Here is a 15,648-nt window from a genome sequence, read left to right as displayed (position 1 = left end):
ATGATGATACAACAGCCACTTTATGCTGATGGGCATTGTTCATGCTTGTCATTAGTTTCCTTGTATTGCAAAAATAATTTAAATATATTTAATTCAGGAACCTTTAAATAACCTACCTAATTTATAAGGCATCACTGCAGACGTTCTGGAGGATGTCAAGAAATGATCAATAACAGCGGTAAAGCAACCTATGCCTTGTGCGGTACTTTTTTCCGAAAAAAAATCTAGGAAGTTTTTCTTTCTTTCAATACCGCGTAACAATGCGTCCGCGCGCCAGAAATTGCAGCGCTTTGAAATGTAAACCAAAGTGAAAGGATTGAACAAGAGCGAACACTCCCATAGAGCCCAGCGGCCCAATTGCCTGCAGCGCATCAAGCCATCGGCGTTAATGCCTGAACAACACTTCCGGTTTCGGTTTTGTGCGCGCGAGTTTTGAATGCTAGCTGGTACGCGCCACGCCGGCTGCTTTTTTTTTTTTAACTTCTACACCGTGACCGCGCGCGGTATTCGTGCGAAATCGTTAAGTAAAATTGATTGCGAACGATCTTTACAAGCATCCATCCAATATGTGCCACGTGCACATTCATAAAGACGCAAGACGCCTTGTGAAATGAGGAAATGTTTATTTTGTATAATAAAAGCGCACGCTGCGGGCTATTTGTGCATTCATCCAACGTTATGGTACCAGGTAATCAGCAGTAGTTCTCGTAGGAAGCTCCACCAGACGACGTCAGCTGAAAAAATTAAATTACAAGCGGCATTCCGGTATTAACATGTCAGAATAATGCGCGTAGAGGCGAAGCGTGCGAAAGTGGTGCATGGGTGGCATTACAAACAAAAGCAGTTCGCTTTTACTTACATGGCGCACAAAATACCCGACTCATCCGAAACTATACCATACATATCCCGAAAACGTTCTATTTGCAAGCATTGCCCTCTTCAGGGGCCTTATTTCCTGCACTTTAATAGCATGAATACCCGGGCTGCTGCGCGTTTGCAGAACTTGGCTACAACCGATGCGATAGTACGCTACGTATACACAGTGGTGACCACAACACAGGCTCTCAAACAGACCTTGCTGGACGCTCGCAGAATTCCTTCAACTCGCACTCAAGACAAATTGCGTGGGTGCAAAGCCTGTCTTCAGCCGTTCATAAGACAGAATTTTCGAGTTACAAGTTCCTGGCGTTTGAACACCTTGGCGTTATCTTTTGCACGTTCTGCCGGCGCAAGCAACACGCTCCCATGTTATCACTCTTGGCAATTGCTCGTCGCATTTTCGACAAGCGTGAGTACCGAAAGAAGTCTTAAATTGTTTCGGGACCATAAAAATTGTCACAAACTTGTCGCAGTAAAATTCAGTACGCGCCAAACTGTCACCACGGCCTAGCTACTCTTTGCTGCGTCACGACAGGCGTGGCGAGCGTGCCTCATAAGTAACAAAAAAAATAGCGAAAATAATTTTCATCAATGTTAGGCGTCAGAGAAAGCGCCATGAACTTGTCGGTGCATTAAAGCGCGAAACTAAACTGCGCACTACGGCCGAGCTGCTTTTCGCTAACCGCGTCACAGCGCCAGGCACACCCACTGCCCTTGAAAAGTACCCCAAAATAGTAACGAAATTAGTTACAATAATGTTGGGGTTCAGAGAAAGTACCAAAACTTGGCGCAGTAAGGTTCAGCACACGCGAAACTGCGTCACCGCACCCTGTGCGACTAGAGTGCCCAAAAACTGCCGAAACTAGTTAACATGATATTGAGGCTCATAGAAAGCGTCACAAGCATCTCCCAGTACGAGTCATTAATTCGAATTAACCGCGTCACGACGGCCACGCTGTTTTTCATTAATTGCGTGTTAGGTCTAGCCTAAGTGCCGTGCCGTAAGCCTAATTGCTTGAAATGCGCCACAGACTGTCGAACAAAGTTTCCCACCTTCCCATAGTCCAACAGTGCAGTGGTGTCATGTCGAAGTTCAGAAGGAACGCACGAATTCGCCGGGAGCCCACCAAACCAGGCTAAATCCAACAATAGAAAAACAGGCAGACGGGTGACCGAACAGGCAAACGCTCAGATGCGCGGCCGGTCTCTCTCGCTTCGGCGGTGTATCTGATGAATGACGCAATCATCTGGCTCGTCATTTGTCGATTCGCCTGTCGCTAGGCAAGGGAAGTAAGCCGCAAAGCTTAATTTAATTTATAAGCAGATATGTTTACTATTGCCGGGGAAGAATAAAAAAATAAAATAATTTCTGTCAATCTCATTTCACATTCTTTTCTTCTTTTTTTTCGATGCTCGCGGCAGCAAACGGTCGGCGTTAATACTATAGCGTGACGTATTTCCTGTTGCCCACTTTCGTCGAGTGCCCGCTCTCGTTATATTTTTTTCTCTATGTGTAAACCTCGTGGAATACCTGCCTTGCTTATCGCAATGGGAACGAGTGGCCACGCTCTTTCACCGACCCGTCCTGAGCATTGCGCTTATCTTCGGTTCTTATCAACCGCGAAGCTCTGTCTTTCAACGTGCTTAAGAAGCACAGAGCATAGGGTATTAATGACGACGCGGACGCGTGGTGCGTTTTTTTTTTCGTGGGGAAATATAACCAGACAAAGCGTACGTTCATTTCTCATAGTTATCGTTCATTTCTCAACAATATTCTCAGCTTTTGCATAAGTGCCTTACCGATTGGAAGGTAAATAAAGCTAGATAACTAAAAATAATGAACAATTCAACATTTTTCATGACTAGCATATTAGAGGTTGCCAATTCCAGCTTTCGTTTGTATTTAGTTATTGTTATCTGTGATGTCACTGGCGACACACTTCGCCTTGTGAAGTCTTTCGGGGCACGTGAAGCTATACTCACGCAGCTTTTCGCCCAGAATACCATGTGGCATGAATTATATAAAATAAAATTGAATTAATTTCACTTGATTTGAACAACACACATCAACATACAACGATCGCCTTTCGCGTAAAACACTCCATTATTTTTTTTAATTCTTAGTGTCGTTTAGCTGGGACCACCGGTACAACAGGAGTGATGTTCTTAGGGCTTGTGTGTCCATATGTCTTCATTACTCTGCATGCCTTTCGGGCTGTTGTGTCCTTGTTAAACAAATAGAAACATAAGTCAGATTCACGCTAGCCGTATTGTTTCTTTTTTCTTTAATCGCACAGTATTTATGAACACTAAAAACGGATCTCTATGAATAGATGAGTGTTTGAGCTACAATGACAGAATGTTTTTTTTTTTGCATATAAGATTAACAACCTTGCAAGTGGTGCGAATAAAATGCTGCAAATTGGCAAGAACTTAAATGCGATGTACGAGTATATGAATCAACATTATTTCACGGGTATCATGGAGCCAAAGAAGCGATGTGATCGGCCGTGTGAATTACTGTTATTCGCGTGACGTGAAACACCCCTAGGAAAGCGAAATCCTTTTCTGCCGTTCATTTCCTACATTCAAGTACCGATGTTTCCGTTGCGTATTATAGCGCTAAGGCCTGCTACTGCACGGCGGGAACTGCACTCCACTCTCCTGGAATTTATATCTCACATTTCCCGAGGTAGTCTTATGGTAAGTAGCAACTTCAAGTTTCCCGACATCGCCTGGGACAATTTGTCAGCTTCCTATACGAAGCTGGCCTTTTTCTATATTCAATAGAGGAAAATAGTTATAATCGGTTATTGAAAGTTTTCCACTGTTCCCTCGAGGAAAAATTGTTTTTTTTTTCTAATTTTCGAAGAAAATGCGATTTCTTCTTGAGGATAAGATATTGAAGCCCATTTTATGTTTGGAAAATACATGTGGAATTTTTGATAGACTACAATAGCATGGCAATCAGAAAGAAATTTGTTGATCACGACACAGACTTCCACACCTGTACAATGGCTCCCTCCACAAGCTTTTGGCAGAGGGAGCGATTGTACAGTTTTCCACGCCATGATCCCAAGACAAAGCCTGCATTATATACAGTTCTTTCATTTTAATTTTTTACACCACGGGAAACTTCTGATGCTGCCTACGCGCACAACATACTGAATTTTCAACTCACGCTATGCACAGCGTTTAGACCGTTCGACGAATAGTTAAAACAAATTTATTTTGCTCTTAAGAGCGACTGAAGAACGGAACAGGCTACAAGAATTAATTGTTAACGAACGTAACCTCCATAAGTTCTAGAAGCTATTGACTGTTCATTTAATCGAGCAATCTTCAATATCTAGGTACTTAATACGTTCGTTTAATTCATTTACGAGTGTTTTATTAAACCTCTAGCCGATATAAACTTGCACGCAACCATGATCCAGTGTATTTTTGCTCCCAATGTTCCCTAACACTAATTCCCTTATCTGGAGCCGTATTGTGTAACGCTTCCGTTTTCGAAGAATTCGTCTCGTGAGCAGCGATTCGTGGCCGCCTGGGTGCCTCCATCAGCTCGGGGCGCTCACGCATAATGTGTTGACGTCACGCACATGTAAATTATGCGGAAACCGAATCCGTCGTCGGCTACGAAGCGAAGTGGCGTGAGGTGCTTCGGTGTGATCTGGAGGGGCCGTGTGCCGTGCGCAGAGCCTGTGCGTGCCGTGTGCACGGGCGAGACCGGCGTTGCCGGCGATGGTGATCTCTGTGGCGCCTCTGTTGGTGCCTTTAGCGAGCCTCCGTGAGAGGCAGTGATGACCGCGACATCGACAAGACGCGTTTGAGTTGGGAGACAAAGAATTCAGGAGGAAATTCAGGCTCTCCAAAAATACAGTGCGCTGACAGTGCGAGGTACTTGAGGTTGTTTTTGGGGCCACAACGCACTAGCGGCATTGATACTGTGGCCAAAGTACTGTGCGCATTGTGATTTTTCGCGACTGGAAGATTCCGACAGCACCTGGCCAACGAGGAAACAGTCGCTCTTTCGAAGTCATCAGTCAGCCGCATAATTTTGTTCTTTTGCGGAAGCCATAACAACCGCCGGCGAAGAAAAAGGGGGGCGGGAGTGAAACCTCCGAAGACGACGAATGAAAAGGCGGCGGTGAAGCAAAGGTTCGTTGAACGTGGCACGCCAAGTTAGGGTATGACGTCCCGCCTAGAGGCATCAATGGACCAACAGCAGTAAACAAATTATGCGCTAAATCAGTCACCGCCAGCATGTCACACACACGTTTCATAATGAAGAACGTAAACCTCATCAGTAACATCAACAAACTATTTTTTGTTTATAGGGAAGCGGTCCTAGTTTGCTATATTTAGCTTTCTTTTGTGGCGTTCATATCCAGAAAAAAACCTGCCCACCGATTGGCCTCCCTCCTTCCTCTCGTTATCATTAGGTCAGCGGACCGCCAAATGTGACGCCACCGTCAAACTGAATTCTTTGGAACCCGAATCTTTACAGGATATGGCTCCTGATACGCAGAAACGAGTCGCTGGGGTTTTAAATAAATTAATGATTATGACGACGTTGATAAGTCTCGCATCACCGAAATTTGCGAATTCCTTTTCAGAAGGGTCGCTGTCTGAGAGCACGACGACAAAGCTATGGAAAGTTCTTCGAAAATTTGCATAAGCTTGCTAAAATGGCTATTAATATGCTTCATGCATACGTTTGTTTTCGGCGCTAAAATGACGACTCCGTCGTGAGCAAGAACCTAAAGAAAAACTCCTATCATTTCTTTTATTTTCTCATTAAACCACAGCATATCCGCCATACCTGTCACCATCTTGCGCTACTTGTCCTCTGGTGGATCGTGCACATATTCAAGTGGTGCATAAAAAAAAGCGAATCAAATTTTTTTGAAGACAATTGACTACAGAGAAGGCCACACGCTCATCCTCTAAGGATGATTATTTATTGCCATGTTTGTATCCCGATATGGTATAGTTCGTCCTTCACAAAGCTTCAAAAATTGCACTCAGCCTGTGCTGGCGTAACTGTCCAAACAGAGTGACATTGGTACATCAACGTTTATATATATAAAAGCACACTGTTTCAATCATTGCAGCTTAGGATTTGCTGGTGACAGCAGCCGGACATAGGAACTTGATATTTGAAGACACATTGAAAAGCAGTCCCCTGCTCGAAACATATGTCCATAGTCAGTAAGGTTCGAGCAGCTTTCGCAGCGCGTATGGGTGTTGTTTTCCTATTTCAAGACGCACAGCTTTAGTTCTCGCGAAAGCACCCGTCGACTTGGTGTACAGTGGGCATTTCTGACCGACACTGTCCTCAAAGTTCATGTCAACCAAAGTCCATCCAAATATTGCTTCGCTCTCCTTTGGCATATCCTTGAGCACGTTCTTGATCTGCGAAAGAAACGTGATAGGATGTGAAAAATTTGGGGCAGTTTAGCTCGCATGTGTTATGCGTATATATTGCACATGTTTACGTGTATACTATCAGTGGTATAACTTGTGGCCCACACCACCAAGCAGTGCAAATGGAACTTATTCCTTGCCATGGAACACAAATAGGGAAGAGAGACTTTCCTGTAAGATAGCATACAAACATGGGCAACTGTTTTTAACGAATTCCTCTGTGAGAGATCTCGGCCCGCATTCACAAAACGCTATCGCGATGTAACTCTTCTCAAGAGCGAATTCTAGCCCATCATGACGCTGGACATTGTATAGCCAGCCAATGCACATAAATCTTACGAACTAAAAGCTTTGTGAAATACGCCCCTATTCTTCTAGTGGCATCATTTTTCCTTGGGAGTGAGGAGTGCGCGACTCAAACCACATTTGATCTACATCTCTCTCTTTTGAATGCCACGAATTTTTTAACATGCTAGCGTCCCGCGAGCATGACTGGCGATACAGAGTGCATCATCACCTGACGAGGCACAGTTAAACTTCTGCATCATAGGTTAGGAGAGCTAAAAGGTCCTCACTCGCTCATTGGCGTCTTGAAGTTCCCTTCAACGTGCTGCGATTGCTGAAGATTTATTGATGATAAGAAGTGCCCTGTTTAGATATTTTTGGCAGCACGGCTTAAGTTTTATTTTAAACGGACGTTGTAAAGTGCTAGGCTCTTACATGATGCAGCGCAGGCAGACTCACGCACCAACGAGACACTATAGCAGATGTCTCGGGGTTCTTTTTAGTTAATGCATTGGTTTCTTACATGACTGACAAGTCAGTGGCGCTCTCGAAACCCAAGCAATAAAGTAGCGTGATGAGGCTTTTACTTTTCAGAAGTAGGTTGTTCATAAATATTTCGGGCAAATCATTGAGTCAGAAAGCACGAACGAAACGTATTCATATTGTTCCATGTCGCGGTCAATACTGAAAAGCGGGTGAAAGTTGCGCCATAAACATGATATACATGAAATATGCAGACGTCCTATATGAATTCTTTAGAATAACTTTTATATATTGGCAAGAGGCAACATGTTTCTTTCTGCATACAGGCCACATCTCTGAGAAGGCGGGGCAAGTTTACAGCAACCGAGGCTTTGTTGCCATTTTATTGCGCTATGTGGCACCGGCAAACCAAAACGCAATCTTGCAGGCACAGCTCGTATGCAGTACATGGTACACTTGCGCAGAGCGCGTGAGCACCGCGCATAGAGGTGTACCAGCGCCTCTGACTTCGACCCGAAGCACTGGTCCGAGGCAACGTTGCGCCTGCGTATGCTCAACTATACGAGCCAGCGCAGCAAATCATGACGGCGACAACGGAAAAAGATATTGCCCGAACAGCGATAAGGCTCCTTGTGGATGACTGCCTTCCCGTAACGTAAGCTGCCTTCGCGTAAGGTAACTGATAAAATGGAACTACGCTAAGGCAATAGGCTCGTATACAGTGGCGAGTCCAACGCTTCGCAGCACGTGTTTAGAAGTAGTAAGAAAGTATTGTTCCGAGACTGCTGTCTCCCGCGTGGAATGTGCTGATGAAAATGGCAGCGCGCAACTCCGGCGCTCTTGACATGTGCTCTGTGGGCTACACACAATACAAAAGTATATGAGGCAAAGCATACCGGGGGTATCAAAAGCTTTTCTACACAATTATCGATGTACAAAAGCATCTGTTGTTCATATTTGTGAAATCCTCGCTCCCCAACTAGAATGCCTCATGGCGATGTGGGTATACGAGAAGAAAAAGAAGCTTGCGCGCTTCATTTAGCAGCGTACGCTGCGCATTCTTCTCTCGTTTCATCGTTCTCTGTTTGCCTGTCCACGCGCTTATTCGTGTCACACCATTTGTTTCCTAAATTAGGAAAACTATTTGCGCGTGAAGTGGTTTACGTTCCATACCAGTGTAATCGGCAACATATATGCAGATTTCTTTCTTTTACTCAGTGCGCCGCGATATGATTGATGAGCGCTGAGCAAGTCCTTTCTGGGTAGCTCGACTTTCAATTCTTCAGTATAGCCGCGCCGAACGAGGCTGGCTCGTTGCGAATGGCGGCAACCGGCTTTTGTTGCGCAAGCTGCCCGTACGCTATCTGTAACATAAAGATAGGAACTGCTGTGCTTGCTCCGAAGCTTACGCACGTCGGCCCGTTGGTCTAGGGGTATGATTCTCGCTTTGGGTGCGAGAGGTCCCGGGTTCAAATCCCGGACGGGCCCGATGTGTTCTTTTTTTTATTTTGACAAAACTTACAGTCAAGCTAGCAAAATCCTTTCTAATATGAAAGAGCGCCGAAGAAAAACAAAAAAATATGTGATAACAGAAACGTTTCTCCCGAGTAAGAGTGCGTGCGTTTATTTTATTTTTTAATATATGAGTGAACTTTACATGGGCGTAGCTGTTCTTCAAGTTGTTAGCTATGCTTTCGTAGAGCCAGACCAGTAACTTGTCACAAACACAAATTCTATTTGCAAACCAATACTACAGACTATAGAAAATTGCTCCTTAAAGGTGTTTCTCTCGTGTCTGCAAACTCACCTCCTTTGCAGCCATAGAAAACGCTGTTTAGGCGAAATAATATACCAATTCGAAAGGGTGATTTGATTGGAATAGCACCATTTCCCCACATGTGTGCTTTGCCGAAATGTATACTTCGTTTTAATTTTATAGCGATATTTCTTTTTTTTATTTCATCCCTACCCTGTATAGACTTTCGAACGTCCGCCGAAGTAGTAATCCATAAGTGTTTTTCCGAGACGTTTATAAATAAACAAATCGAACAAAAGAAAACCTCGTACGTGGAGATTTAAACTGCGTAGCTACAGATTGCCAGTCGGAAGCGTTAGCTTTCGACCAATCCACAGACACATCTGCAAGAAATATAGTACAGCACCTTATTAATGCGGTAACGTCCCTAGCTCCTCTGATGGGCTGACACCACGCTCTTCAGTGTTTCAATCCATCTATGAATCAGCCCCAAGGTGAAAAAATTCAGGTGGAACTGGGGCTTAGATGTGAAAGGCAGCAAGTATAGAGAAGCTAACGATCTTGTGTGTTTCCACATTACGACCGGGGGCCGCCACCTGCACAGTAAATGCTGCGTTCTTATTGTTAGAAGATCACTCGCTCGCACCTGTGAATGTTTATTTCACCCAATACTGCATGAAATAGCGCAAGGCTTACTGCGCCTAATATTGCACCGGCCCCAATGACACACCAGAAAGAACGTGCGCCTGAAGATCTATATTAGATTGGCTGATGCGCTATGATTCGCTAACGATTGGCAGCTGATCTAGAACAAAACACTGAGCTGAAACAACTTAAATGGAGCCAGTGATAGAAAGCGAAAGGCCACATTGGAAATAAATGAGAAAGCTGTGCCCTTCCACATCCCCAGCGGAGACTGTGACCATATGACGTGCTCGAACAATGATTTGGCGCCAGCTGGTGGCAAGCAGGCACGTACTTATGGCGTTTACTTGCTTTAAATGCTGAAGTTACCGAGCACCATTAAATGCTGCAAATTGAATGTTTTACACAAAACTCCCTTCTGGCACCCATAAATAATTGAAAGCACTAAGTATGTACTACTAACAAATGCACCCGTTTTCGAAATGTTCAGAGAAAGTAAGGACGCAAAAAGGGTGTTTTCACATCAAATGCACTCTCGAGAGTAATTTTTCTTAGTGTGCATAGTGACAAGCCTCTAAATACAAGTTTGTGGTGCTAGTACTGAAGCAAATAAATAATGGGCTCTCGACAAGAGGCATGCGGCTGCTTTGTTATTACATGTTCTTAAAAGATGGTCTCCTGCAAGCATTAAGTAATCAAAAAAGGAAAACTGAAGCTCAATAGCAACTTTCTCACACGCTGATACACATTTAATAACGATGCTAAGAAATGCAGAGCGTGACAATGCATCAGACAACAGTCAATTTTCATGTGCAATGCGTGTGTTCCTATGAGAGCGAAAACTGTAGTCCTTCGAGAGAAGCATGCAAAACAGATCACCGAGATGCAGTTATTTGGGACAATGTGATCAACATACCAGTCGTTAAAGGTTTGTAGCGCGTACCTTTTTGAGCTGACAAAGGCTTACTTTTTCGAAGATCGGTCACCTTTAACGACACGATAATGAGATAGCTGATGATGATTAGGAAATGAAAATTCAATGCTGCAAAGTTCTTTCTAACAGCTAGTCACAGAACCTAAGCGCGCAATGTGTGCCGCCCATTTACGCCTCGAATTAGCTTTTGTAATATTCGTCTTCGTTATTACTAAAAAAAAATGATTAAGCTTTTTATCCGCTCTCGATATTTTCCCAATACTTTGAGAACCTTAAGTGCTTAAGGTACTTGAAGGCTTTTCACGTCTGACTGAGAAGTTATACATAAAGGTCAACCGCCCTGAACAGCCCGGTTGTAACGTTCGCTTCTTTCCCATCGCGTTTGAGAGATATAAATGAAGAATAGACAAAACGAACCTTTAAGCCGGAGCGTGACTGAGAATACCAAAAGGCAGTCTTGCTTCAAGCTGAGCACTATTGAATAACAATGACCTCTGCCTCAAGATAAAAAAGAGAAACCTGCTCTCGTTATTCAAGTGTTGCTTGTACTGCTAAAAGGTGGGAGTGAAGCAACAGGCCCGTTGGTCTAGGGGTATGATTCTCGCTTTGGGTGCGAGAGGTCCCGGGTTCAAATCCCGGACGGGCCCAACTAGTCTTTTGAAACGCACCACTTTTTAAAGTGTCGTTAAACCACTTTTTAAATTCAAAGAACAATCATGCGTTTCTCTCTACACTCACAGACAACTTTCTGTGGCCATGAAGGGAGAGCTACTGAGGCAAAGCCTGCACAAGTGAGAGCACTTCTGGAAAGAGTCCCGCGTTTTAATCCACGTTCGGTTAAGCTGGGGAAGAGAAAACATAATCACCTCATTAGCAACAGTTAACAAAGACAGAACACACCACTGAGTATAAAGGTTTACTTATTTTGCGGCTTTTCCGTTCCGCGTCGACCGGGCAAACGCTAAAGCGTCGCAAGTGAAGGCTGCGTCGGTTCGGCATCTGTTCCGAGCAACCAAAAGCCCTGTCAATGCTGCCGGACTACTTGGTGTGGTAACATATGTACAGCAGCCATGCCCCCGTCTTTCCCTTCATAGCCAAATGTAGTTGTCCGCGAGCAGAGTCATTTTCGATCATTTCTTCGCACTTCGGGAAACCACCAAGGTCACGCACGTGACGTCACCTGGATAAAAGCTGTCGATTGGTCCATATACGAAGAACAGTAGCTGCAGTCGGTCTCCTAGCATGCCTTGATGTCCGTGCAGTCACGCGCCCACGCTTTCTCGTCGTCTCGCTTTCTAGTTGTGCACTTTCAATTCATTTCACGTCGTGTAGCGTGTTTTGTACTGCACGTACGCAGGCAAACAGCATGTCATTGAAATAAAGCGCGTACTCCTCATAAGCGAAAGTTCATGGTGTAATAGAAGAAAAAGGAGCGCTTTCGGTACTGATGGCAATGCCCACATGCCTCCATAACAAGTACGCGGCAAAAAGAGACAACTACTGAGAATGGTAGCGAAGACGAGAGTGGAGAAACCTCTTGCTTGCTTCTAGCTCCCGAGTGCCTTAGGAGCCCTTTAAAGTACACTTGCTTGGAGTCGACTGAAAAGTATCTAACCGTAGCAGCCAATGAATACGTACCCTCGTTGTTAAAGAATAACTTTGAGATAAACACGTGAATGTTTGCTCGCATCGAGTGGCGACGTCATGCACTCATACTAACAGCAGATACGTTTCATGATAAAAGCAACTTAGCGCGATAGTCATTTCTTCTAAAATGTGGGTTTGTTTTGAAGCACAGGCTTGCCATATTGACGTCAAAGCCTAAACGTTAAAGGTACCCTGTTAAATTGTAAGTGTTTACAGCAAATAACGAAGCAGTCGTTATTTGAGTGTCCACTTTAGCCAGTTGAATTGTTGGTCAATAATAAAGTTTTGGAGCTCATTGCTTCGGAAACACATATTAAAAGGGCAACCTTATTGTACATCACCCCATCCCCACTCCGAACGAAAAAAAATATTAAGATAGAAAGAGTCAAAGAAAAGATTTCGCGGGAAGCCTAGTTGATCAGGAAGCTTGATTTCCGCATACCCAAGAGCGCACTGCCCCATTTTAAGCGCTAATCATACATTGATATTAGTTATTTCGTAGACACAATTATTGCTTGCTATAACTATTTAAGCACCGCGAGCAAATACATATATTCTATGAATCTATAATCGGTTATACCTGCACTTTCGCAGCTAAAACTGTGTACGTATTTAGCATCAAGTGGGACCACCTGTATACAAGAAGTGGTAACAGTAAATGTGACCTGAACATGTTAAAGAAGAAAGTAACTGATTTCAATACCAAATACCTTGAAAGATTTATTAGGATACAGTTACCAATTACGGCCACACGAAAGTAATTGAACAATTACTAAAAATGCAGCGCGTCAAACCGATGCTTTCTTTTTGTTCCCGTTTTTGTTCTGCTCCAGCGAAAACAGTTCAACTCCGGAGAGAAATAATAGCGCTTCAAACCGACTTGAACCAGTTCAAGTTTATTTGCATAACCAAAGAATAATTACATAAGAAAAAGCATACAATTATTTTGCAAAAAGCCCCGACTCTGCAGATACCAAGCTGCACAGAAAGATTATACATGCTATTATTCATGCTATCAAGTTAGTAGTTAAAGAGAATTAAGTAGGTCCTACACAGTTGTGGAATTTGTATAAAGTGAAGCTTTAGTGAGATAGCCAAGAATTTATTGAGGAAACGAAGAGTCCTCTAACCAGCTACTCTTCTCTGCAGAGGGACAGGAAACAGGATAAAACAGCTACCGGTGTGAGGTGCGTGGATGAGGATACACAGTAGAGTGAGACCACATGCACGTTCTTGTCCAAATGGCACGTTCACAGCCGTGAATCTAAGCCGGTGTTAACAACGAATTCTGAGAGAGACTTGTTTCGCGAAAACTTTTTATGCTATAATTTTCGGTAAAGGAAAATTTCAGCCAATCCAATAGTAGGAAAAGAAAACTTCAATTTAAATAAAGTTGAGGAAGCACATGTCAAAAGCAGTGGCATTTCCATTGCACATACTTCAAGTTGTGTGATTGAAAGCCATTGTCCAGCTAGGAAGTGCTTCCGTATTTTAACGGTTATGTACTATAGGTTCCCAACTAACGGAAAACTATTCGACGATCATCAATTTCCAACGCTTACTAGTAGGCTACTAACATGTCTGCCCCCCGACGCGATTCGTAGAAAACCGTACTAACGGTGTTGCTATTTCTAATATCAGGGAAAGATGGTGCGCACTTACATATGCACAACTCAACTATGCACAACCATAGTTGAGCCACAAGTGCAGATAACGCATGGTTTAAGAGCCCTAGAAAAAGTAGCCAGCCTGAATCGATAACCATTATTTTTGCTTTTCGGTTTCACTCCGTAGTGAAAAAACGGTGGTGGTCCGGTTCGGTTCCGGTTCCAGCAAAAATAACGGTTTTTCCCCTTTTCGGCTTTCGATTCAGTTCCGGTTCGATATCTCGCGAAAATCAACCGATTACTTTAGTGTTACTGCCCGCCCCATAAATAATATAATTTTACACATGCAGCAGCAAATAGAACGAGCTGGCCTGGGCCGTTCGATGCGTCCTCTGCAGTCTTTCGCACGTTGTTTATTGCCACAAAAAATTTATTTTCAATATTTTCTTTTCTTGTTTTTCCTAGTTTTCTTGGGAAACATATGAAGCAACACTGAAAACTCGCTCGATGCGTGCTGCAGCCAAGAGCTGCGTAATAATGTACGAATACTTAAGCGTTTTTCGTTACTCAATGCCGCGATGCTTGGGTCTGAGTACACTGCGAAGAGTAGCACTTTATTGTTATTCGGGCTATAGGTGAAGGCACCCCTGACAGGGCCAGTGAAAAAATGAAAAAAATCATACATAGATGATTCCCTGGCGTGAATGTCCAAAGTGGCCTTCGCGATCGAGCCGTAGAAACGCCGTTTCAAATTGTCGGCCAACAACTGGTGGTTCCCCAACTGGCGTCCTCCACTCGTTAGCAATTGAGACCTAAACGAATAATTGGAACGAACTCCAGCGAACATTCACGTTCCTTGAAGAGATGGGATGACCAAATATGTTATATAATTTATTAAAAAGCTGCAAGTTATTAGCCCTAATAGTGCTGTTATGTAATAAAACAGCAAAAGAAGGCTATATGAATCACTTGCATATAAAAAATATAAAAACATATGCACTTAAGTGCCCCAAAAAGCCTATCTTCATCAGAGAAGTCATAGAGTACATGAAGCGGAGAAAAATTAAGCAGCAGCTCTCAGCGCCTATGAAGGCCGTTTAAAAGCACTCGCAGAAGAGAGAGGGGAAGAAATTTATTTATTAGAGAAAATTGAGGAGGGGTGCGGGAGCTAAGTAGTCAGACTTCCCAAGAGAGGTGTGCAAATCTGCAGGCCTATCGTCATCAGGTGATTCAAGCGCTGATAAAGGACGTTGATTTGTAAGAAGGAGGTAACTCATGCGCATGTTTTCATCCCTTTGGATGCTGTAATTACAGGCAAATTTAAGTACTGAAGGCTGTATTTCCTGTTATAGCTTGTTTCGCTCAAAAATGTAATTGGTTGCTTGTAAATAGTTACTCTAAAAAAATGTACTTGAATTACAGTAAGCGTTACTGTGTAAACAAAGTAAACGGTAAATTGAAAAAATACGATAAGCACATATACACATAATTAATTACAATTATTTATTGGATGTAATTCGTTACGTACAAGTCTGATATAAACCAGTTCAGTCACTTCAGGGTAAACTGCTTCCATAAGCAGGTAAGTGGCAGCAAGAATGCACAGTATCAGCCATCACATTGCGCAAGTGCATGAACACTCTAAAAACTAGGAAGGGTATCGCAGGAGTGAAGCGGCCGGTTCACTCTTCAAAGCGTCGTTTTACTCTCGCAAAATGTCGAGGAGAGTGAAATGCATTGTTCACTCTCTCACCAAGGAGAGAGTGAAATGTGCTTTTCACTCTCCCCCTTCAGAGAGAGAGAGTAGTTCTACTCTTGCGGCAATAGAGAACAAAACGTAGCGTGATCTTCTGCTTCAACTGTAGGTGGCTGGCCCCGAACATGGCAATGTATCATTCATGCACGCTGAGCAAAGAACACATCGTTTTGCTTCTAAGAGAACAGGCCGCCGCAGTTCAAAGGAACGCGTAGCGAGCGCTCTA

At 43.6% G+C, this 15,648-nt stretch overlaps 1 protein-coding gene and 2 non-coding genes across 6 annotated transcripts in view; 2 read left to right on the top strand and 1 right to left on the bottom strand.

Moving 5' to 3' along the window:
- The window catches only part of LOC135904118 (uncharacterized), a 34,671-nt gene that overhangs the window by 707 nt on the left and 18,316 nt on the right, over positions 1-15,648 (bottom strand). Inside the window, exons 6-7 of one of the 4 annotated variants that reach the window (XM_065434737.2) lie at positions 11,151-11,254; positions 6,095-6,297 (exon numbers count right to left, since the gene is read on the bottom strand). The exons of 1 other annotated variant lie outside the window; for it this stretch is intronic. In XM_065434737.2, coding sequence (XP_065290809.1) covers positions 6,228-6,297; positions 11,151-11,254 — 174 coding nt within the window. In that variant the 3' untranslated portion in view covers positions 6,095-6,227. Of the gene's footprint in view, positions 1-5,826; positions 6,298-11,150; positions 11,255-15,648 lie in introns of those variants that run through there. 2 more of the 4 variants (XM_065434738.2, XM_065434736.2) reach the window with 2 other exon arrangements.
- On the top strand, positions 8,494-8,565 carry TRNAP-UGG (transfer RNA proline (anticodon UGG)). The gene has a single exon. It is a non-coding gene; the product is annotated as a tRNA-Pro (tRNA).
- Positions 10,988-11,059, top strand: TRNAP-UGG (transfer RNA proline (anticodon UGG)). The gene has a single exon. It is a non-coding gene; the product is annotated as a tRNA-Pro (tRNA).

The sequence above is a fragment of the Dermacentor albipictus genome, chromosome 1 (genome assembly GCF_038994185.2).
Source record: "Dermacentor albipictus isolate Rhodes 1998 colony chromosome 1, USDA_Dalb.pri_finalv2, whole genome shotgun sequence".
NCBI classification, from domain to species: Eukaryota; Metazoa; Arthropoda; class Arachnida; order Ixodida; family Ixodidae; genus Dermacentor; species Dermacentor albipictus.
The sequence above is the reverse complement of the archived record's forward strand: the minus strand, read 5'-3'. Positions and strand labels throughout refer to the sequence as shown.